Source organism: Oncorhynchus clarkii, chromosome 9 (assembly GCF_045791955.1).
Source record: "Oncorhynchus clarkii lewisi isolate Uvic-CL-2024 chromosome 9, UVic_Ocla_1.0, whole genome shotgun sequence".
Lineage (NCBI taxonomy): Eukaryota > Metazoa > Chordata > Actinopteri > Salmoniformes > Salmonidae > Oncorhynchus > Oncorhynchus clarkii.
In genome coordinates, this window is record NC_092155.1 from 70,824,065 (window position 1) to 70,848,628 (window position 24,564).

Sequence of the window (24,564 nt, forward strand, 5' to 3'; positions counted from 1 at the left end):
TGTGTGCGAGGAAGGAGGCCTACAAACCTGAATCAGTTACACCAGCGCTGTCAGGAGGAATGGGCCAAAATTCACCCAACTTATTGTGGGAAGCTTGAGGAAGGCTACCCAAAACATTTGACCCAAGTTAAACAATATAAAGGAAATGCTACCAAGTACTAATTGAGAGTATGTAAACTTCTGACCCACTGGGAATGTCCTGAAAGAAATAAAAGCTGAAATAAATGATTCTCTGCACTATTATTCTGACATTTCACATTGTTAAAATAAAGTGGGGATCCTAACTGACCTAAAACAGGGATTTTTTTACTAGGATAAAATGTCAGGAATTGTTAAAAACTGAGTTTAAATGTATTTGGATAAGGTGTATCCAGAGAGGTGAGAGAGATTATCTAGATCCTCTTTGAGGCTGTGGAGCGTTCCAAATTGCAGATTTAAAAGAAAACATGACCACTTTGATTTAAGCCTGTGGCAGCAGGTAGCCTAGTGGTTAGCGTCTTGGGCCAGTAAAATAAAGCTTGATAGATCGAATCCCTGAGCTGACAAGGTAAAAGTCTGTTGTTCTAACCCTGAACACGGCAGTTAGTTACCCACTGTTCCTGGGCCGTCATTGAAAATAAGAATTTGTTTTTAACTGACTTGCAAAGTAAAATAAAAAAAAGCCCTGAATCTCTATCCCATTGATATTACTGTTGGATCTAATTTTAATAGCTAGAATTTCGATGGTCATAATAAACACATATGCCGATAATGGACAACCTTGTTTCACTCCTCTTGACCTTTTAATACTTTCTGAGAAGTAGCCATTATTTACTATTTTACACCTAGGGTTACTATACATAACTTTAACCCATTTTATAAGATATTCTCCAAAATTGAAATAGTCCAGGCATATATATATATCAATTCTAGTCGTGCTCAATGGCCTTTTCAAAATCAGCTGTGAATACCAATGCAAATACTTTGTGAACTTTAAAAGTGTGGTTGCTTTTAGTAACCCTATCAGCCCTGTCAGTAATGTCATTGTGTCTATGTAGAACAGATATAGTAAGAAGAGAAAGAGTGAACACAAGTATTTTATAGAACTCCGATTTATTCACAATGTTTTGGTTGTACATGATCAATAACATTCAATAAATCTGGGTGTACCAGTCAGAATGACAAGAAAAACACTGTTTGCAAACATCAGTGGAGAACCCATTGTCCCTATGATAGGGAGAGTTAAGAGTTAATGCTAGATTATTTACCTCAGAGCAAAGGGCGACACTTTAGTGTGGCTGCTTATGTTGATCTCCTGGCAGTCCCCACAATGCATAGCAATATGGGGGCAGCGAAGCAGTGGGGACGGGGGGTTGGGAGGGGGGGGGTGTACTCTGTACTTGTCAGCTGTCTCAACATTGAGTGAACAGCATGGCACGTCTCTGCCAGGCCCATTTGGAGGCTATGTGTGCAAAGGGAACCTACTGTTACCTTATGAAATGCACTGTCACAGCACTGTCAACCAATATTGTGTCTCCATGACAGGCACCATCCAGCAACTAAAGACAGCCAGGCTGAATGTAGAGTGAGCAGACTCACTTCTCTGCTGCAGGTTCTTACTATCTCTCTGCCTCAATCTTTGTTGGTGTATGTTCTGAATCTGTGAGGGACAGGATACTCAGTGCAGGAATAAATCACATGAAATATTGGGCTGGAAAAGATCTGTCAGCTGCATTCAAAGTGCATCCAGTAATTCCTATCAGCCAGTAACTATGGGGCATATGCAGCTAAGGAGGTCAAACCACCCTGGGTTATAATGTAGATCAATAGATGCTCTGTGCCTGCATGTGACAGGAGGAGTTTGTAACTTGCTTTGGTTGTCGAGGAAGAGAGGGAGAGGAGGAGGTGAGGGGGAGGTGGGGACAGCCAGACAGACTTCTGTGTTTAGAAGCGTCTGGATGTGGAGGTCATGGAGGAACGGGACATGGAGACACCACCACCGCCGCCGCTCATGCCGAATCCACTGCCGCCGCCACCACCGCTCATGCCGAATCCACCGCCGCCACCGCCGCTCATGCCGAATCCACCGCCGCCACCGCCACCGCTGCTCATGCCGAAGCCGCCACTGCTTTTCATGGACATGCTACTGCCACCTCCATATCCGAAGCCACCTCCACCGCCTCCACCACCACCCATGCCGAATCCACCGCCTGAGCCTGGGAGAGGAAGATGGAAGGGGCGAAGTCAGTACTTGGACTAATCAGACCGATTGTCTTCACTGTTATCATTTTCTTGTCTAACTGAATTTGAATGCATATGTATGAGGTTCTTACCGCCGCCGCCACCACCACCACTGCTGGAGGTCTGTACGTGGATGGTTGCAATTCCACCTCCAGTTCCACCTCCGGTAATCCTTTGAAGAGATTCATAGATTAGTTGACATGATCACTAAGCATATACTACAGTGAAAGAGCTGACTTAATTTAAAAGATTTTCAATTACTTGTGTTGAGCCTTTATCTTTCCTATCCATGCATTTGGTACGTTTTGTTTCTCTATCTATTTATTTGATTGTGTAATTACCTGCTCTCCTCTCCTTCCAGTAGTTTCCTGTAGGTAGCGATCTCAATGTCCAGGGCCAGTTTGACGTTCATCAGCTCCTGGTACTCGCGCACCTGCCGTGCCATGTCCTGCTTGGCTCTCTGGAGGGCTTCCTCCAGGTCCTTGATGCGGAGCTTGGCGTCCTTCACCGCCATCTCCCCGCGCTCCTCAGCCTCTGCGATCTGGTTCTCCAGGTTGGCACGCTACAAGGTAAAAGAAAGACAAGATCAGAAATCAGATTGATATTTTCACTTAACGGAATATTAGTGTCGTGCCAGACCTGATACTATTTTGAATTGGTCGTCTTTTGACAAACTACTGTACCTGTCCTTTGACGTTCTCGATCTCGTTTTGGAGACGGCTGATCATGCGGTTCAGCTCGGCCATCTCTGCCTTGGTGTTGCGCAGATCATCCCCATGTTGTCCTGCAGAGGACTGCATCTCTTCAAACTGGAGGAATAGAGGCCCAGGCATGAGTCAGTGTGAAGCCTATATGTTATTATGTACTGTACCTAATTAAAGGATATCCATAAAAATCAGTGGAGGCTGCTGAGGGGAACGGAGCGAATGGAATGGCATCTAACCATGTGTTTGATGTATTTTATACCATTCCACTCATTCCGCTCCTGCTATTTCTACAAACCCATCCTCCCCAATAAATGTTGCCACCAACCTCCTGTAATAGAAATATACTGAAGTCTCCTCATACCTTCTGCTTGTACCAGGACTCGGCCTCGGCTCTGCTGCGGTTGGCGATGTCCTCATACTGGGCGCGCACTTCAGCCACGATGGAGTCCATGTCCAGGTTACGGCTGTTGTCCATCTCCACCACCACTGAGGTGTCCTTGATCTGGCCCTGCAACTCACTCAGCTCCTGGAGAGAGAGAAGGAGATAGGAGGAAGTCAGGAAAGCCGTAATGTGGATAAAAAATAAAAATGTTTTTAAAGCTTATTGTATTTTGACATGGTCCTCACTGCTTCATAGATGGCCCTGAGGAAGTTGATCTCATCCTGAAGGGAGTCGACCCTGGCCTCCAGCTCAACCTTGTTCATGTAGGCGCCATCAACATCCTTCTTGAGGAGGACAAACTCATTCTCCACTGAGGCACGCTTGTTGATTTCATCTTCATATCTACAAAAACACATTGCATATGGTTATATGGGGCCAGCATTTAGGACAGTTAGAGCATCCATGCAATGTCTGGTGTCGAACTCACTTGTTCTTGAAGTCCTCCACCAGACCCTGCATGTTCATCAGCTCTCCTTCCAGCTTGACCTTCTCTCCTCCCAGGCCGTCCAGCTGTCTGCGCAGGTTGGCGATATAGGCCTCGAACATTGCATCGATGTTGGAGCGTGTGGTGGTCTGGTCCTGCAGGAGGCTCCACTTGGTCTCCAGCATCTTGTTCTGCTGTTCCAGGAAGCGTACCTGTGTGTTGTGATGCAAATGGAACAGTTACTATCAGGTGTCATAATTACAACTACAACCAGGGTTGCACACATCTTCCACTACAGAATACCAATCCGGGTTACGTAATATTTATCACCTTGTATCATGTGATGTAGAAGCCACCGTGCTTCTACATCTGCATTGCTTGCTGTTTGGGTTTTAGGCTAGGTTTCTGTATAGCACTTTGTGACATCAGGTGATATAAAAAGGGCTTTATAAATACATTAATTGATTGATTTTGGTTTACATGCAATGCCATATGACTTGCCTTGGTAACATCTCCCTGGCAACGTTAACTTGTGTATTTATTTAGTGTCTCAAGACTTGCATTCACTAAGTTAATGAAGACGGTATGCCTGTAGTTGTTTATTGGGTCTCAGACAAAGCTGCTGTTACACCTCTGTATAAAAGGACTGACTTGCACACGCAGCCCTCTGTGGGCCCTTGTTAACAGGTACTGAGCTGAGCTCTTCCCTCAGGGCTGGGGCGGACAGGAAGACATCCATCCACTTTATATCTCTCTGTACTATAAGTGTGTTCTGTTCTAGTGAGGTGATGTTGCCTTGACTTGCCATAACCTGAACAAGTTTCAACAGTTTCCTGCTTACAGAAGATTCCTTCCATGTGAGGTACATGGGCGAGGCTGCACATCCCTGAGGAGGGAGGGAATCTTAGCCTGCCACACCCGAGCCAATCCTCCCTTATTATCACCAATGGCAAGCCCCAGCAGATATGGCTGGGTTGCCCCGCCTTAGCCTGAGGTGGAATGGCCTAGTGAATGAACTTGCCTGCTGCCACACCCTGTAATTATAAGACATTATTCTACAGAATCTGAGAAATACCTGCCTGAGGGCATTTACTGTCCTGTTTTGGTAAAACAAGTCTTCATTGATTTACATTTGGTTGAGTTAGGGAATTAAGGGTTTATTAAATACAAATGTTTTGCAGAAGAAAGACAAATGAGATGACTGAATTTGATATGTTCGACCATCCAGAAAAAAAGCAGGTCCGTGTCTGTGAAAAGATGAAAATATGCATTTTCACTAACAGGGTGAGGCTAGGTGATTTCTATCTCTCCCTTGAGAAGATGTCTGATCTTCACTATTGTCCATACCATCGTAGTCTGAAATATTAAAGTATTTAGGAACAACCTCGATCACAACTTGCTGTTTCAGACAGATTGATAAAGTATCATTTTAGCCATATTAACTTCAAACTCTTGCAGGTGGGTCTCTGCCAGTTGTGAGGGAGAGATGGGAGAGAGGAGAAACTCTCAGGTGCACCATCAGAGACAGAGCATTCTATTGAAAGCCAGCGAGTCCCTTGCTGCTGCCATGGGAATGGGGCTATAACCTGATCCCGTCCCTCACTCCACTCAGAGTGGGCCCGTGGTTATAGGATCTGCCTGGGCTAGGGTTTCCAAACTCACCCCCCTCTAACTCACAGAGCCAGGGCAATTACAGTCTAACAAAACTACTCAAGCAGTGATGCACTTTCAGTTTCAATGCAACAGTCTGCACATTGGAACTTTGACCACCTGTGACAAGGTGATATGCCCCTGTTTATACATTAAGGTAAAGGATACACCCTTGTTTTTACTTTAAGGCAAAGGATGCAGCCACTACAGCATTCAGTGTATTTGTTTTCACAGCCAGTCCTAACTGGTTCCTATATGGTTAGGATTTCCGGGTGTTGCATAATGAGTGGCTGTGAAATATTTAATGAGCCCTACAATAACGTACAACAGACACAGTCTTGCAGCTAGTCAAGCGTGCTATTTGCAACCTGTACCATAAAACAGTATCCCAGCCAATTGCTGTTGCAGATACTTTGCAGTATCTCTTTGCAGTGTCTGATTTGTAGTATACTGTATCTGCATCCTGTCTATGCTGGCATATGGTAGATGATGATCAATGCAGTATATTTCATTTACTTGGACAGGCCCATAGTTATGGCATACTTAATACTTTTAACATCCTGTTAGACGGAAGGGCTTTCAGAGAATAGAACACTACTGACCTTATCAATGAAGGAGGCGAAGCGGTTGTTGAGACCCTTGATCTGTTCTTTCTCTTGGGTACGGACGGTCTGGATGTTGGGGTCGATGGCCAGGTTGAGGGGGGCTAGCAGACTTGTGTTGACTGTGACAGCTGTGATTGGGGCGAAGCCACCGCCGCCACCCATGCCGAAGCCTCCACCGCCGCCACCCATGCCGAAGCCTCCACCACCGCCACCCAGGCCGAAGCCTCCACCACCACCGCCCAGGCCGAAGCCTCCACCGCCGCCGCCCAGGCCGAAGCCTCCACCGCCGCCGCCCATGCCGAAGCCTCCACCTCCACCTCCCATGCCTCCGCCACCGCCACCGCCCATGCCTCCACCACCGCTCATGTAGCTGTAGCTGGAGATTCCTCCACCACCACCACCACCCAGGCCGAAGCCTCCTCCACCACTGCCGCCTACAGAGCGTCTAACCGACGAGCTGCTCATACGGCTGGAGCCCATGGGAACTGCTGAAGAGGAGAAGCTGGAGAAGCTCTTCCTCACACTACCGCCGCCGCCGCCACCACCACCGCCGGAGCTGAATCCTCTGCTGGAGCCGAAGCCTCCGCTCATGCTGCCACTGCTCTTGTAACTGATGCTCATGGCTGCAGCTGTTCTGGTCCTCTGAGGGGGGTAGTAGAAATGGAGTGAGACAGAGAGGATTGGTGGTGCAGGTGATCTCACTAAGAGGAAAGTCAAGTCCCTCTGAGTGACTGCTCTCTGGAGGCGGCTGGCTTATATTTCCCTCTCAAGGGGTGGGTCTGCATGGCACAGGGCTCCTCCCCAGCATCTGCCTGCCTCCTAGTTCTGTCACCTGCAGGCTGAGGGGTTGGAGCGACCCAGCTCGTCAGACGGGTAGCCGCTGTAAACTAATCAGGCTTCCGGCACACCCAGGTGCACACACAGAGGAATGGCAAACCCATTCAGTTATTTCTCAGAGACATTACTTTCTCATGTGTATTGAAGACTAAATGTTCATCACATAATTTAATCTGGGGTTTTGTGCATGGTGATATCCAAAACGTCAGCTACTCTTTGCATGATTGAGCAAAGACTTATATCTGCATGGACTGTATAGGATAGGTTGTGTTGGAAATGTTGAATGTGTAACGTTTGCTGAAGAGACTGTACCACGCTTCCTAATCTCTCATCAGAAGAGGCTATCATCTCACTCATCCCCACGGAAACAGAGACTACAACTGTCTGGAAAACACAAACACTGCTCTGTTCCCTCTACTCAATGCCTCACTCACGGATACACAGACTGGATTGGTCGTCAGGGAGACTGGTCGTATCAAAATACCTGAGAATAGTTCAATGTTTTGTTCACATTCATCAGTGTTTGTTAGGATCTGTGACATTTTTATTTAGAGGTTGATAAATCCCTAACTACAATGTAGGTTTCATCTCTGCAGCACGACCCTAAGGGTTATTCGTACACCGTAGTGGGGTGACAGAAATGTATGGCACTACATTCTGTAGGTGGTGTTGCTGTGCTGGGAGGAATGTAACTGCCTGACTCTGTCTCAGCCTGTCTCTTGTATGTTTACTGTCTTGGTTACAGGGAGTTGTTCTGGAGTTACTCTTGATCTTGGTCGAGGGAATGACAAAAGTTTGAAAAAGAGCTGAACTGTGGGAGGGCAATGGAGATAAGGAGGGGATGCAGAAAAGGCATAGAAGAAGACTAACTTTATTGTAGGCTTAGACAATATAAGAGTTATATATTTATAATTGTAGTCTGTGTGTTGCTATAGTTACCTTGTGAAGTCAAAACACTGTAAGCTCAGTGCTGTGGGGACACACATAGGTGTAGGATCTTAATTTGATCACTCATTTTGTTCCTGATAATTTTTCTGCACCGCAGGAAATGCAAACTTGTAGTGTATTCAAGGTTAAAAAGGTTTCTAAAGTAAAAATAAAAAAATCAAAAATAAACGTTTCATTGAAATTTCCACTTTAAAATGCCAGACTTGATTTGCCCTAAAGAAAAATGCATTAACCCCTACAAAAATTGTCCATTAATTATAATCCACATAATGATGTACATTTCCTGTTGCTGCAGGATTATTTTCCTGCTGTAGCAAACATGCTCAAATTAAGATTCTACATCATTATGTGGATTATAATTAATGGACAATAAGTAATTTGATCCGCTGAGAGAACCAGAGAAATAAAGCACAGAGAAAAATATTTACTCTGAGGGAGTGATTGAGTTGTCGGTGTTCTGAATACATTTTTATGAAGTAAGGAAGGTGCTTTTGGCACAGTTTACTGGAACTTTGACAGTATTATGATAAAGAAAATAACAGCAAGGCTATGATTCGTTTTTTATTCTGACAATTACCTTACTATTAGACATCTGATTTATTTATTGGCTCATTTTCTCCTGGTGAAGGCATAGGAGAGAAGCTAGCATGATAAGGTGAGCTGGTAGCATGCCCCAAGCCTTCCAGTCATCATCTATGCAGCAGTGGTCAACTATTACCCTACTAGGTCCGGAACCTTCTGGTTTTCTGTTCTACCTGATAATTCATTGAACACACCTGGTGTCCCAGTTCTAAGTCAGTCCCTGATTAGAGGGGAACAATAAAAAATGTTGTGGAACTGGCTTTGAGGTACAGAGTTGAGTTTGAAGGGATCTATGGCATTGGCATTGGCTGTCTTCTGTGTCTAGCCCTGCTACTGTATGGGCTGCAATGGGAAAGCATACCACCTACCGCTTTGTTGCCAAAAGATGCTAACATCTTGAAAAGTTTTTGGGGGAGTCACACTATATGCAACATTAGCGGTTTGTTATTTTATTGTAAATGGTTCTATACCGTAAACTGGCTATTTCTGGGTTGCTAAATGCACTTTAAGTTGGTTTATTGTGCAAAAACGGGAAGCTTAAACATGGCAGAGTGTCGCATTGACAGTTTAGAAGAAAGGACAGCGGTAGTGAAAATGAGAAGGAAATACTTGTTCAGACTTATTAAGCCATAGGTGGAGACATCCCTTTCTCCGTAGTACACCTAGAATGTCCGCAGGGTACAAGTGAACTATGGGCGGGACACACCCTTCATGCCGTCACGCACACAGGGCTTACACAGACGTTTTTCTCCCAAGCATGGTACTGTCAGAAAAGTGCAACATGATATCAGAGATACTGTCAATGTCATATCAGTGCCAATGCCATGTCAATTTAAAAGGTCTGCATGGTCTTTACAGTATGCTTGCATGCAAATGTACCTGTTTATTATTTGATTTGATTTGAATGCTTGTATACCCTCCCAATGTCTAATGACTGTAGAATCGTAATCTGTAGTGGAGGCACTAGCTTTGGCACCATGGTCGTCACAATCAGTTCACACCATTTTATTTCATTGTATTCATAATCTCTGTGCACCTATTGTTGTTAACCTTCTTCAAAGATAGTAGATAAGAATCAGACAGTCACAGGATCTTAGAAGATCTTCTCAGCTATGACATGTGACAAGTTAGGTTGCCTTTTGGTATGGTATGTTGCTCTTGTTTCATTGAGAGCACAGCTCAAATTCAGTTTCAGATACTTGGCAGGTTTTACTGAGAAAAGCTAGTGATTACTTGAGCAAGATGAGCCTCTGGCGTAATATGAACTATTAAAATGGAGGAACTGTTTTGTTGTGGTCTGAATGAATCATTGCATCTCACACCTCCGCCAGCATTTTGGAGTTCTACCGTTAACTGAACATTCTAAAGCATAGGCCCTACTGTACACACATGGTGTTCAGGTCTGATAAGTAACACTGCTTGTCACTTTCGATAGAAGCGTTCACTAAATGATATTTATTTGTGTATAATTTATACTCAAATAGTCAAGGGTATACTTCCACTACAAGACCATGGTACTTGCCTACGGAGGAACTGCCCCTCCTTACCTTCAGGCTATGCTCAAACCCTACACCCCAACCGTAGCACTCCTTTCTGACACCTCTGGTGTCTTGGCCCTCCCCCCCCTAAGGGAGGACAGCGCCCACTCGGCCCAGTCCAAGCTATTCTCTGACCTGGCACAGCAATGGTGGAACCCAGCTTCCCCCTGAAGTCCCTGTCCATCTTCCTAAAACATCTGAAACTTAAATAATCTCCCAGCAACCCCCCTTTTGTGAACTAATATTTGCACGTAACTTTTTTCCCCCTTGCTAGCTCTGACTTTGCTGATTGCTACTATGGAGGAAAAATATATTTACTATGACTGTGATATGTGGTTGTACCAGCTAGCTATCTTAAGATGAGTTTACTAACTGTAAGTTGCTCTGGATAAGAGCATATGCTAAATGACTAAAATGTACATGTAAATGTTGTACAGATACTTTACAGGCTTCAACATGAGATATTGTGTCTAATGTGGATGAATGTAAATAATCATAAAATACTTCCTCATGTCCCTGTTTACCCTCTCAATGTCTAATGACTGTAGTATCTTAATGTCCCTGTTTACCCTCTCAATGTCTAATGACTGTAGTATCTTAATGTCCCTGTTTACCCTCTCAATGTCTAATGACTGTAGTATCTTAATGTCCCTGTTTACCCTCTCAATGTCTAATGACTGTAGTATCTTAATGTCCCTGTTTACCCTCTCAATGTCTAATGACTGTAGTATCTTAATGTCCCTGTTTACCCTCTCAATGTCTAATGACTGTAGTATCTTAATGTCCCTGTTTACCTTCTTAATGTCTAATGACTGTAGTACCTGCACTCTCATGAACAAGAGTAATCCCAGATCAGCTCTACATTGCATCTGGGTTCAGAACCACAATTACAACTCTAGTGAAGGAGACATTCTGATCAGATTGACTTCATTTCACCACCCTGTCTCCAAGTTATGGGAGACTTCCGTTGGACCAAGCACATCAAAATGCTGTAAAGGGATTTGTATGGTCTCAGACCTTGGACACCTGTGGTACTACATCTCTGCAGAGCATTGTGCCATTATGTTCACGTGAAAGTAAGTCCACTACTTTATGTCAACAAAGGTCAGGGTCAGGATTAAGTATAACGTTAGATACAAAAACCCTCCCCTGCATGTTTCTTCCTATCAGCCTCTGTAAGGGCTAAAATACCCCACTCAGTCAGGCAGCTATAACTCTTGTAACTGTGGATGGGCGTTGTCTTTCCAGAGTCGTTAAAGTGACTTACTGCTGAGATAGAAGTGTCTTGTCAATCTCACCACAGAGACGAAAACAAGTATGTTATCATTGTTAATAGATCTTGCAGGCAATCAAACACAGGTGAAGCCACTCCCTATAGAAGTGATAAAAAAAAAACATTTTAAATGGTTGGTTTTTATTGTCATACTATGGCATGTGCTTTCCCCCTAGGAGTTAGGCCTTAGGCGTTTATAAATATGAAATATTAAAATGATAGTGGATGTAAGAACGGTACAGCTAAAAGAGAAGCAGCCCTCGTTAAATGTGGGAAGTGAGACATACTGTTTTGACATCAGAGAGAGCAGTACAGGAAAGGTTCAGAATACCTTCCTCGTGCTGCTAAGGTTCAGAATACCTTCCTCTTGCTGCTAGAGTTCAGAATACCTTCCTCTTGCTGCTAGAGTTCAGAATACCTTCCTCTTGCTGCTAGAGTTCAGAATACCTTCCTCGTGCTGCTAAGGTTCAGAATACCTTCCTTGTGCTGCTAAGGTTCAGAATACCTTCCTCGTGCTGCTAAGGTTCAGAATACCTTCCTCTTGCTGCTAAGGTTCAGAATACCTTCCTCTTGCTGCTAGAGTTCAGAATACCTTCCTCCTGCTGCTAACGTCTCATTTATGACGCTGCATTGTTTCTGCCCTAACAGTGGACATTTGGGTGCAGAGACCCCAGTAGATGTAAAGACTAGGTACTTCAGATGAAATGTAACCACTTCAAGACAACACCCTTCTGAGCAGTTCACTTTCTCATTGAAATGAGCTTTGAGATACATTTCATTATAGAATGATTAAGGAGTGGGGTGGTTGGAGGTATCCTCCCTATGGGAACTCTAGACTGTAAAGAATTGAACAAAAGAGAACATACATTCAGTATTCATAATGTAACGTGTAGAGAGATGAATGGGGCAAGATTTACTCTTATTTGTCATAAGGGGAGAGGTTGACTGGTCATACAACAATTTCTTTGGTATTACAATGAGTCTGTGTAAAAAAAAATCATCTTGATGATGTCCCATTACCTGTGCCAAGGGACCACACCCACTCATACCCACCCAGCAGTTGGCATGGAGCAGACAAAGCTGTGCCTGGGACTGGCACAGGATCAGTGTCCCACAAATTAATGATGAAAGCCGGCAGTGCCCTGCCACACCCTGGCGGTGTTCTCTACAATTATGTGCATTAATACTGGCAGGTGTGTGTGTGTGTGTGTGTGTGTGCGTGTGTGTGTGTGTGTGTGTGTGTGTGTGTTTGTGTGTGTGTGTGTGTGTGTGTTTGTGTGTGTGTGTGTATGTGTGTGTGTGTGTGTGTGTGTATGTGTGTGTGTGTGTGTGTGTGTGTGTGTGTGTGTGTGTGTGTGTGTGTGTGTGTGTGTGTGTGTGTGTGTGTGTGTGTGTGTGTGTGTGTGTGTGTGTGTGTGTGTGTGCAATTCACACTGTATAACAACCACACTTCTGAAAGCGCTATCCTGAAAATCAGAATCTGCAATTGATTGAATACCGGCCTTTTAGTATTCTGAGATTCACCAATAAAACATCTGTGAAAGCTGTCTCCTTTGTGTATTTGCATTCCCTATGAGGGTCGAATGGCAGGTCCTTAGTTCAGTAGCTAGTTATATAATTATATAACACGTTTCCCATCAGCACCCGCTTCACATTTTTTTATGGGTAGAATGTAAGACCATGTCGTGACGTATTAACGTGATGACATGCTATTTTTTAAATAATTAACTATGTTTACAATTACGTGATTAAATTAATCCGGTAACCATTAACTCAGTAACCTGGGGCACCACGGGAAAGGTTTGTTTAATGAGTAACCAGTCATGACAACCATCAGCCTGAGGGTGGCCTTGCGGTCAAGTCGCCTTTGGCACATTATGCGTATCCCCTCAAGGTCTGGTTCATGTGTTTGATAAGCCAGAGAGTCCATTCACCTGGGTGTATCCAAAGCTTTGTCTATTGTAAGTTTACCACAACAAAAACTGCATTCCAAAAGCAAATGCTGACAGATCACCTGGGGATTCCAAATTTAGGCAAATTAGCATAACCTAACTTGCTCCAGGCTGTTGGTTGTTTGTGTGTGTCTGGTTCAATCAAATGAAAGTGTAATAGTCATGTACACAGTTTAGCAGGTGTTATATCGGTGCAGGAAAGGCTTATGGACTCGGGGGTAGAGGTAAGATAGTAAACGTAAATCCAGGACACTCCAGTTTGTATGATATGTTACAAATTGTATGGTATGTATTCATTTGTGGATGTCATCCATTTCGTTTGATATGTTATGAATTTCAATCCGTACAATGTTACACATTTTCAAAGCATATGATAGGTTAGGAATTCCAATTGTTGTGGCTAACGTTAGCTAGGTGTCTAACTTGAGCTAGGCTAGGGGTTAGGGGTTAAGGTTAGGGTTCAGGTTAGGGTTAAGGTTAGGAGTTAGGTTAAATGGTTAAGGTTCAGGTTAGGGGAAGGGTTAGCTAACCTGCTAAGTACACTGAACAAAAATATAAACGCAACATGCAACAATTTTAAAGATTTGACTGAGTCATAGTTACAGTTGTGTAGATACAATAAATAAATAAATAAAAAAATCTATCGATTTTAATCCCACTTTGTAACACAACAAAATGTGGAAAAAGTTAAGGGGTATGAATACTTTAGAGAAGGCAGTGTATTATTAAAAGTATCTTGTTGGAGCTGTTTTGTTAGACTTCAGTGCAGAATTATATGTCATTGATCATAAGCTATTGCTGAAAAAAAGTATTTGCATCCTCTGCATTATTATGGATTGTGGGTTACCTATCTAATAGAACACAGAGTTACTTATCTAATAGAACACAGAGTAACCTATCTAATAGAACACAGAGTTACCTATCTAATAAAACACAGAGTTACCTATCTAATAAAACACAGAGTTACCTATCTAATAAAACACAGAGTTACCTATCTAATAAAACACAGAGTTACCTATCTAATAAAACACAGAGTTGCCTATCTAATAGAACACAGAGTTACCTATCTAATAGAACACAGAGTTAGTTACCTATCTAATAAAACACAGAGTTGCCTATCTAATAGAACACAGAGTTACCTATCTAATAGAACACAGAGTTAGTTACCTATCTAATAAAACACAGAGTTACCTATCTAATAAAACACAGTTATCTATCTAATAAAACACAGTTACCTATCTAATAGAACACAGAGTTACCTATCTAATAGAACACAGTTACCTATCTAATAGAACACAGTTACATATCTAATAACACACAGAGTTACCTATCTATTAAAACACAGAGTTACCTATCTAATAACACACAGAGTTACCTATCTAATAGAACACAGAGTTACCTATCTAATAGAACACAGTTACCTATCTAATAGAACACAGTTACATATCTAATAACACACAGAGTTACCTATCTATTAAAACACAGAGTTACCTATCTAATAACACACAGGCTTACCTATCTAATAGAACACAGAGTTACCTATCTAATAAAACAGAGTTACCTATCTAATAAAACACAGAGTTACCTATCTAATAGAACAGAGTTACCTATCTAATAAAACACAGAGTTACCTATCCAATAAAACACAGAGTTACCTATCTAATACAACACAGAGTTACCTATCTAATACAACGCAGAGGGTTTTCATTAATGGAAGCCTCTCTCATGCAAATTCAGTTGAATGTAGTGTACTGCAGGGCAGCCTGCCAGAGACATTTTTTTCTTCTGATTTTACAAATGACCTTCCACTGATCTTGAATAAGAGTCTGTGTGTCTATGTATGCTGAAGACTCAACAGTATACACGTCGGATGCAACAGTAAAACAAACAACCCTTAACATAGAGCTCCAGTCAGTTTTAGAATGGGTCATTAGCAATAGGCTGGTGTTTAATATGTCAAAAACTAAAAGCATCATTTTTGGGACAAATCACTCGCTCAATGTTAAACCTCGTTTAGATCTATTATTGAAAAATGTGGCTATTGAGCAAGTTGAAGAGACTAAACTGCATGGGGTAACCCTAGATATCAAGCTTTCATGGTCAAAACATATAGACTCAATGGCTGCTAAAATGCAAAGAGATCTGTCCATGGTAGGATGTTGCTCTGCCTTCTTGACATCTCAGTTGACTAGGCAGGTCCTACAGACCCTAGTTTTACTGCACCTGAACTACTGGCCAACTGTGTGGTCAGGTGTGGCAAAGAAGGACATAGGTCAATTGTAGTTGGTCCGGAACAGTAGCACATATCACACTTAAATGTGAACAGAGGGAAAGTGTCAGTAACATGCATGTCATTCTCTTCTGGCTCAAAGTTGAGGAGAGATTGACGGCATCACTATTGGTCTTTGTGCAAGTTGTTGAAGGTACTGCACTGTCTGTTCAAGCAGTTGGCGCACAGTTCGGACACTCATCTGTACAACACACGACATGCAATCAGAGGTCTCTTCACAGTCTCCAGGTTCAGAACAGAGGCTGGGAAACACACAGTATTAAATAGAGCCATAACTACAAGGAACTCTCTTCCATCCCAAGTAACTCAATCTAGCAATAAAACAGTTTCAAAAAACAGATAAAAGAACACCTTACTGCACAAAGGGGACTGTGAAGAGACAGACATTTTATATATATTGTGGAGAGATTTTTACAGTAATATGTACAGTACCAGTCAAAAGTTTGGACACACCTACTCATTCAAGGGTTTTCTTTATTTGTACTTTTTTCTACATTGAAGAATAAATGTGAAGACATCTATGAAATACTGTAACGGCCGTCATCGGTGGAAGAAGGTGAGGACCAAGGTGCCACGTGGTAAGTGTTCATGATTTTTAATATAATCAAACTGAACACTAAACAAAATAACAACTAGGAAGAACACACAAACGAAACAGTCCTGTCTAGTGATGACACACAAAACAGAAAATAAACACCCACAAAACACAGGTGGAAAAAGGCTACCTAAGTATGATTCTCAATCAGAGACAACTAACAACACCTGCCTCTGATTGAGAACCATACCAGGCCAAACTCAAAAACCAACATAGAAAAACAAACTAGACTGCCCACCCCAACTCACGCCCTGACCATACTAAAACTAAAACAAAACAAAGGAACTAAGGTCAGAACATGACAAATACAAAACTATAAAATAACACATATGGAATCATGTAGTAACAAAGAAAGTGTTAAACAAATCAAAATATATTTTAGATTTTAGATTCTTCAACCTAGTCACCCTTTGCCTTGATGGCAGCTTTTTTGCACACTCTTGGCATTCTCTCAACCAGATTCATGAGGAATGCCTTTACAACAGTATTGAAGGAGTTCCCACATATGCTGAGCACGTGTTGTTGGCTGCTTTTCCTTCACTCTGCGGTCCAACTCTTCCGTTTCTTGGCAATCTCTTGTATGAAATAGCCTTCATTTCTCAGAACAAGAATAGACTGAAGGAAAACTGAGTTTCAGAAGAAAGTGCTTTGTTTCTGGTCATTTTGAACCTGTAATCGAAGCCACAAATGCTGATGCTCCAAATACTCAAATAATATAAAGAATGGCAGTTTTATTGTTTCTTTAATCAGGACAACAGTTTTCAGCTGTGCTAACATAATTGCAAAAGAGTTTTCTAACGATCAAATAGCCTTTTAAAATGATAAGCTTGGATTAGCTAACACAACCTGCCATTGGAACACAGGAGTAATGGTTGCTGATAATGGGCCTCTGTACGCCTATGTAGATATTCCATTAAAAAATCTGCCTTTTCCTGCTACATTAGTGATTTAAACATTAACTACGTCTACACTGTCTTTCTGATCAATTGAATGTTATTTAATAGACAAAAATGTGATTTTCTTTAAAAAACAAGGACATTTCCAAGTGACCCCAAACTTTTGAACAGTGGTGTATTTGTTATGGCTTTTCAATCTTTGCCATATAGTGGATTCAGAGCTATATATCTAATTGAACTTGGAGGGTTTTGTTAGCTTCTCTAATGTCAAACATGTTCTCTAGGCCCTCTACTCTTTTCTATTTTTACCAATGACCTGCCACTGGCATGTGTGTCCATGTACACTGATTATTCAGCCATATATGCACTGAAACCCTTAACAAAGAGTGGCAGTCTTTTTTGGAATGGCTGGCCATTAATAAACTAGTCCTGGACATCTCTAAAACTTCAAGCAATGTATTTGGTACAAATCCTTTCCTAAGTTCTAGACCTCAGCTGAATCTGCCACAATGGTGTGGTTGTTGAAAAAGTTGAGGAAACTAAATCACTTGGTGTTACCTTAGAATGTAAACTGTCATGCTCAAAACATATACAGCACCAGTCAATAGTTTGGACACGTCTACTCATGCACAAGTTTTTCTTTATTTTTACTATTTCCTACATTAAGAATAATAGTGAAGACATCAAAACTATGAAATAACACATATGCAATCATGTAGCAACCAAAAAAGTGTTAAACAAATCTAAATATATTTGAGATTCTTCAAAGTAGCCACCCTTGATGACAGCTTTGCACATTCTTGGCATTCTCTACAGTACTAGATCTGTTATTTCATGGGACTCCCTTCCATTTCGTATTACTCAAACAAGTATCAAAAGTCAGATAATGCAATGCCTCACGGCACAAACCCTCTCCCCTATTTGACCTAGATAGTTTTTGTGTATCTATTGATATCTAGGCTACGTGTGCCTTTTTTAAATGGATTTAGTTCTATTGTTGTGTATTGAGGTTCTGTATTATGTCATGTTTCATGTTTTTTGTGTGCGACAGGAAAGTAGCCGCTACTTTTGCAACAGCTAATAGATCTTAATAATACACCAAATACCCTCTGCGCGCTGCTTCTATTCTGCAGCTTTCTTTCAAATATGAGTACGGCCATGTCGGCACACCCCTAATGTGTCCACTAGTTGCAAAATAGCTAATTAACTAAAATGCTAAAGTTGTCTGTGATGAGATCCCAACACACAGCCTTTGGGTTGCTAGATGTTCAACCACCCATCCACCGTGACCAATCACCCTATTTCTTTAGTTTCTTTTGCCTTAAGTAGTCTTCTGTCTTAAGTAACCATGCCAGATGTAACATGCCATACTAATTTGAATATCATGTTTTTACATTTACTATGTTACGTTTAGTCAATGAGACTAGGCTGTTATGTTACTAGCGCCTAACAGTTCAGTCAAATGTCAAACAAGAAACAAATAGTTTTTTAAAGACAAGAAATCAAGAACAATGGGACGAATCCAAGTAGAGAAGATAATTTACCTTGTACATTCTCAAAGTGGTTCTCACACTTCTCTCTGCATAGTTCAACCGTCACTGAAACGGTATGTGTCTTTATGACCTCTTTGTGTCATTTATATCAGTGTGGTTTGAAAATGTGGATTGTCTTTTAACTCAAAGAGCTCAAGATACAAACATACTTCCCCTAAAAAGGACAATATAGTGAACTGAACTAAAATTGATTTGACATGTATTATCACTCAGGGTTGGGTATGTTTCTTTCTAAATGTAATTTGTACAGTTTCTAGTAACCTGTCCAAAATTGTAATCAGTAACGTACCTTTTGGATCACCCAAACTCAGTAATTTAATCTGATTTCTCCCCCTTAAGAAGAATAAGACAAATGTAACAAAATAGGATTGCTTTCAGTGACTTTTGGATACCCATCCCCTTAAGAAAAACTACAAGAAAACAAAAAGGATCCGTCCAAGGCATTTGGTGTTTCATCACAGTGGTCTCTGACTTGAGGTCAGACCGCTCAGGTGGGAAAAAAACGTACATTTGAGCCCTTTTTTCAATGCTGAACTGAACGTCATTGAGAAAACAGAAAGGTGTCTTAATGTATTTTTTTCTGAATGTAAAAGTAATCATAGAAGTAATCATCTAGTTTTTCACAAGTATCTGTCATCTGATTACACTATTTAACATATAATATGGTAACATAACTGATTACAGTAATCATTTTGTTTGCAATCCTATTACATGTAACTGATTATATCACTCCATTTTTACATGTTTTATTGGTTTCAAGGAGCTGGCATAGCCTACCTAGTGACTGAAAAACTACAACTGTGTTTATAGTTTTTAATTATTGGAAGCTCTAACTTGTTTTATTATTAGAAGCTCTACCTCATTTTATTATTGGAAGCTCTACCTTATTTGTATTTTACACAGAACAATCCTCAGCCACTCTCACCTTCTGCTCCACACCCCTTCACTGACAGGCTCCCCTGGGGTCATACTCTGTGATGTAACTCCCCTGGGGTCATACTCTGTGCAGTAACTCCCCTGGGGTAATACTCTGTGATGTAACTCCCCTGGGGTAATACTCTGTGATGTAACTCCCCTGGGGTCATATTATGTGCTGTAACTCCCCTGGGGTAATACTCTGTGCAGTAACTCCCCTGGGGTCATACTCTGTTCAGTAACTCCCTTGGGGTAATACTCTGTGCAGTAACTCCCCTGGGGTAATACTCTGTGCAGTAACTCCCCTGGGGTCATACTCTGTGCAGTAACTCCCCTGGGGTAATAATCTGTGCAGTAACTCCCCTGGGGTCATACTCTGTTCAGTAACTCCCTTGGGGTAATACTCTGTGCAGTAACTCCCTGGGGTCATATTATGTGCTGTAACTCCCCTGGGGTAATACTCTGTGCAGTAACTCCCCTGGGGTCGTACTCTGTTCAGTAACTCCCTTGGGGTAATACTCCGTGCAGTAACTCCCCTGGGGTAATACTCTGTGCAGTAACTCCCCTGGGGTAATAATCTGTGCAGTAACTCCCCTGGGGTCATACTCTGTTCAGTAACTCCCTTGGGGTAATACTCTGTGCAGTAACTCCCCTGGGGTCATATTATGTGCTGTAACTCCCCTGGGGTAATACTCTGTGCAGTAACTCCCCTGGGGTCGTACTCTGTTCAGTAACTCCCTTGGGGTAATACTCCGTGCAGTAACTCCCCTGGGGTAATACTCTGTGCAATAACTCCCCTGGGGTCATACTCTGTGCAGTAACTCCCCTGGGGTAATAATCTGTGCAGTAACTCCCCTGGGGTCATACTCTGTTCAGTAACTCCCTTGGGGTAATACTCTGTGATGTAACTCGCCTGGGGTCATATTATGTGCTGTAACTCCCCTGGGGTCATATTATGTGCTGTAACTCCCCTTGGGGTCATATTATGTGCTGTAACTCCCCTGGGGTCATATTATGTGCTGTAACTCCCCTGGGGTCTTACTCGTTTCAGTAAGTAACTGCTGAAGCCTGCACTTTGAACCATGAGAGATGTACCTGCATTTTACTTGTGTTAGTGTCCAAAAGGTTGCTGGATCAAATCCCTGAGCTGACAAGGTAAAAATCTGTCGTTCTGCCCCTGAACAAGGTAGTTAACCCACTGTTTTCCGGTAGGCTATCATTGTAAATAAGAACTGACTTGCCTAGTTAAATAAAGGTTACATTTAAAAAAAATAGTAATTGCAAACAGGATGCATGTTTTGGAATATTTGTATTCTGTACAGGCTTCCTTCTTTTCACTCTGTCATTTAGGTTAGTGTTGTGGAGTAACTACAATGTTGTTGAGCCATCCTCAGTTTTTCTTAAACTCTCTAACTGTTTTTAAGTCACCGTTGGCCTCATGTTTGAAATCCATGAGCTGTTTCCTTCTTTTCCGGCAACTAAGTTAGGAAGGACGCCAGTATCTTTGTGTTGACTGGGTGTATTGATACACCCATCTACCAATAGGTGCCCTTCTTTGCGAAGCATTGGTCGACTTAGGGACCTCATAGGTAATTGTATATGTTAGGTACAGAGATGAGGTAGTCATACAGAAATAATGTTAGACAGTGTTATTGTACACAGAGTGAGTCCATGTAACTTATTATGTGACTTGTTAAGCACATTTTTACACCTGATCTTATTTCGGCTTGCCATAACACAGGGATTGAATACTTAATTACTCAAGACATTTCAGCTTTACATTTTTTAAATTAATTTGTAAAAAAACGTCTAAACATCCTTCCACTTTGATATTATCGGGTATTGTGTGTAGGTCAGTGAAACAAAATCTGAATGTAATCCATTTTAAATTCAGGCTGTAACACAACAAAATGTGGAAAATGTCAAGGGGTGTGAATACATTCTGAAGGTATTGTAAGTCAAAAACACAAATGCCTGTCGGCTAGAGCCACACCTCCAGTGTGGAGTCCTTCCAGAGGCGTTATGTGACAGGTATTCACCACATATTCTCAACCTGCTTCAGTCTCTCCTCTGTACAGTTGGAGTCCTGCATTGCCAGGCTCATTGAGAAGCTGTTGGTACAAGCCCAGTAGACAGTGTCATCCCATTGGTTGGCTTTAGTGTGGTAGAGATGCCGGCGCCTGGTAAAATGGGTGTGGACTAGATGAGTCGCTCTCGATCACACCACTGTCGCATGACTCACACAGCTAAGCCATGAGTAAGATGATCTAGTTGGCTGCAGCCTGGCATCCCAGCGGCCAGTGTTGCTGATTTCCCAGGCCTCGTTGGCTGGATGACAATGTGGATGACAAAGATGTCAAGTGGATGACAAAGTCCATCAATATGTCTGTGGACCGATCAGAACTTGCGCTGTAGTTTTGACTGTAAAGGACAGCTCTTATGTAAAATCATTACACACTGAAGTCTATTGAGAGGAAGCAATCCATAAAACTCCTTTGTGCCACTGTGAGGAGTTGGTGGAGTCAATATTGGAAAGAATCGATGACGATTAATACCATGATTACTGTAGTACAGAGTAGGATGGAAAGGAAGAGGGAGATTTGTACATGAAGCTGACTGATATTGTTGCTCACTTTTTTTCTGCAATTGACCTCATTCCACACCAGGTTGAGCTGTTACATAAAGTATATACTGTACTATTTAGAGTCTTCATTTTTTAAACTAAAAGCAGAAAAATGCCTTTGGCTTCTTCCACAACATACTGTATATCAACAAGATTGTTAAGGGTTTTTACAGTGTGATGTGAGGGAGGTGGAATTAGGCTATCTCCCTGGTAGCAGACAGATTTATGACTTACTGTAAACTCTGTGTGTGGAGTAAATAGTATCTCATTGATTGGCCTACACCACCTCCAGCACCAAATCGAGTATTCTTCCTGGAAGGCAGGCCCCAACAGGTGGCAACGCCCATCCTAGAACCTTTTGTAGAAAAATGTGATATTTCCAAAGGTTGAAGGAGATTGGTGCACCTTGTCCCAGCCTGCATTGTGCTGGGGGTATCAACAAGCGGCCTGCCGTATGTTCTTTGTATGAAGTCCGGTCTATCTGCTCTTAGCTGACAACCAGAACAATCCAGTACAGAAGCAGTTCTAACACACATTTCTTAGAGACATGCTCCATACATTTCTTATAGACATGCTCCATACATTTCTTAGAGACATGCTCCATACATTTCTTAGAGACATGCTCCATACATTTCTTAAAGACATGCTCCATACATTTCTTAAAGACATGCTCCATACATTTCTTAAAGACATGCTCCATACATTTCTTAAAGACATGCTCCATACATTTCTTAAAGATATGCTCTGGTACATTTCTTAGAGACATGCTCCATGCATTTCTTATAGACATGCTCTGGTACATTTCTTAAAAACATGCTCCATACATTTCTTATAGACATGCTCCGGTACATTTCTTAAAGACATGCTTCGGTACATTTCTTAAAGACATGCTACATACATTTCTTAAAGACATGCTCCATACATTTCTTAAAAACATGCTCCATGCATTTCTTAAAGACATGCTCCATGCATTTCAGACATGCGCCATACAATTCTTAGAGACATGCTCCGGTACATTTCTTAAAGACATGCTCCGGTACATTTCTTAAAGACATGCTCCATACATTTCTTAACGACATGCTCCATACATTTCTTAAAGACATTCTCCATACATTTCTTAAAGACATGCTCCATACATTTCTTAAATACATGCTCCATACATTTCTTAGAGACATGCTGCATACATTTCTTAAAGACATGCTCAGGTACATTTCTTAAAGACATGCTCCGGTACATTTCTTAAAGACATGCTCAGACACATTTCTTAAAGACATGCTCCATACATTTCTTAAAGACATTTTTATTTTTTTTTATTTTTTTTTATTTCACCTTTATTTAACCAGGTAGGCTAGTTGAGAACAAGTTCTCATTTGCAACTGCGACCTGGCCAAGATAAGGCATAGCAGTGTGAACAGACAACACAGAGTTACACATGGAGTAAACAATTAACAAGTCAATAACACAGTAGAAAAAAGGGGAGTCTATATATACATTGTGTGCAAAAGGCATGAGAAGGTAGGCAAATAATTACAATTATGCAGATTAACACTGGAGTGATAATTGATCAGATGGTTATGTAAAGGTAGAGATATTGGCGTGCAAAAGAGCAGAAAAATAAATAAATAAAAACAGTATGGGGATGAGGTAGGTGAAAATGGGTGGGCTATTTACCAATAGACTATGTACAGCTGCAGCGATCGGTTAGCTGCTCAGATAGCAGATCAGATAACATGCTCAGATACATTTCTTAAAGAACATTACATTATTATTTTAAAGAAATTTTACCCCTTTTTCATGATGTCCAATTGGTAGTTACAGTCTTGTCCCATCACTGCAACTCCCCTACGGACTCGGGAGAGGTGAAGGTCAAGAGCCATGCATCCTCTGATACACGACCCTGCCAAGCCAAGCTGCTTCTTGACACACTGCTCACTTAACCCAGAAGCCAGCTGCACCAAATGTGTCGGAGGAAACACCGTCCAGCTGGTGACCAAGTCAGCTTGCAGGTGTCTGGCCCGCCACAAGGAGTCACTATAGCTCAAAGGGGAAAGGAAATCCCACCGGCAAAACCCTCACGGCACTGGGCCAATTATTCACAGAATCATGGGTCTCCCAGTCACAGCAGACTGTGACACAGCCTGGGATTGAACCTGGGCTTGTAGTGATGCCTCAAGCACTATCATGCAGTGCCACTTGGGAGGCCGCCCTCTGGTACATTTCTTAAAGACATGCTCCAGTACATTTCTCTCTTACTTCTACCCCCTCCTTTTTCGAACATTCTGTTAAAAATCGCGCAACTTTTCAGCGTCCTGCTACTCATGCCAGGAATATAGTATATGCATATGATTAGTATGTGTGGATAGAAAACACTCTGAAGTTTCTAAAACTGGTTAAATCACGGCTGTGACTATAACAGATCGTGTGTTTCATTGAAAAACGCAAGAAAAACTGCTCTCTGAAAGCTAAAAATAATTTCCATAAGTCACTTTCATGGGTTGTTAAAAGAGGACAAAA

The 24,564-nt window shown here is 41.9% G+C and overlaps 1 protein-coding gene across 1 annotated transcript; it reads right to left on the reverse strand.

Annotated features, from left to right (window-relative positions):
* Positions 1–1,081: 1,081 nt before the first annotated feature.
* Positions 1,082–6,771, reverse strand: LOC139416891 (keratin, type II cytoskeletal cochleal-like). Its single transcript, XM_071166051.1, has 8 exons — positions 6,046–6,771; positions 3,797–4,005; positions 3,555–3,711; positions 3,289–3,453; positions 2,904–3,029; positions 2,562–2,782; positions 2,313–2,392; positions 1,082–2,195 (listed from the first exon to the last, which is right to left on the reverse strand). The coding sequence occupies exons 1-8, from the start codon at positions 6,667–6,669 to the stop codon at positions 1,924–1,926; spliced, it is 1,854 nt and encodes a 617-aa protein (XP_071022152.1). The 5' UTR covers positions 6,670–6,771; the 3' UTR covers positions 1,082–1,923.
* Positions 6,772–24,564: the final 17,793 nt, after the last annotated feature.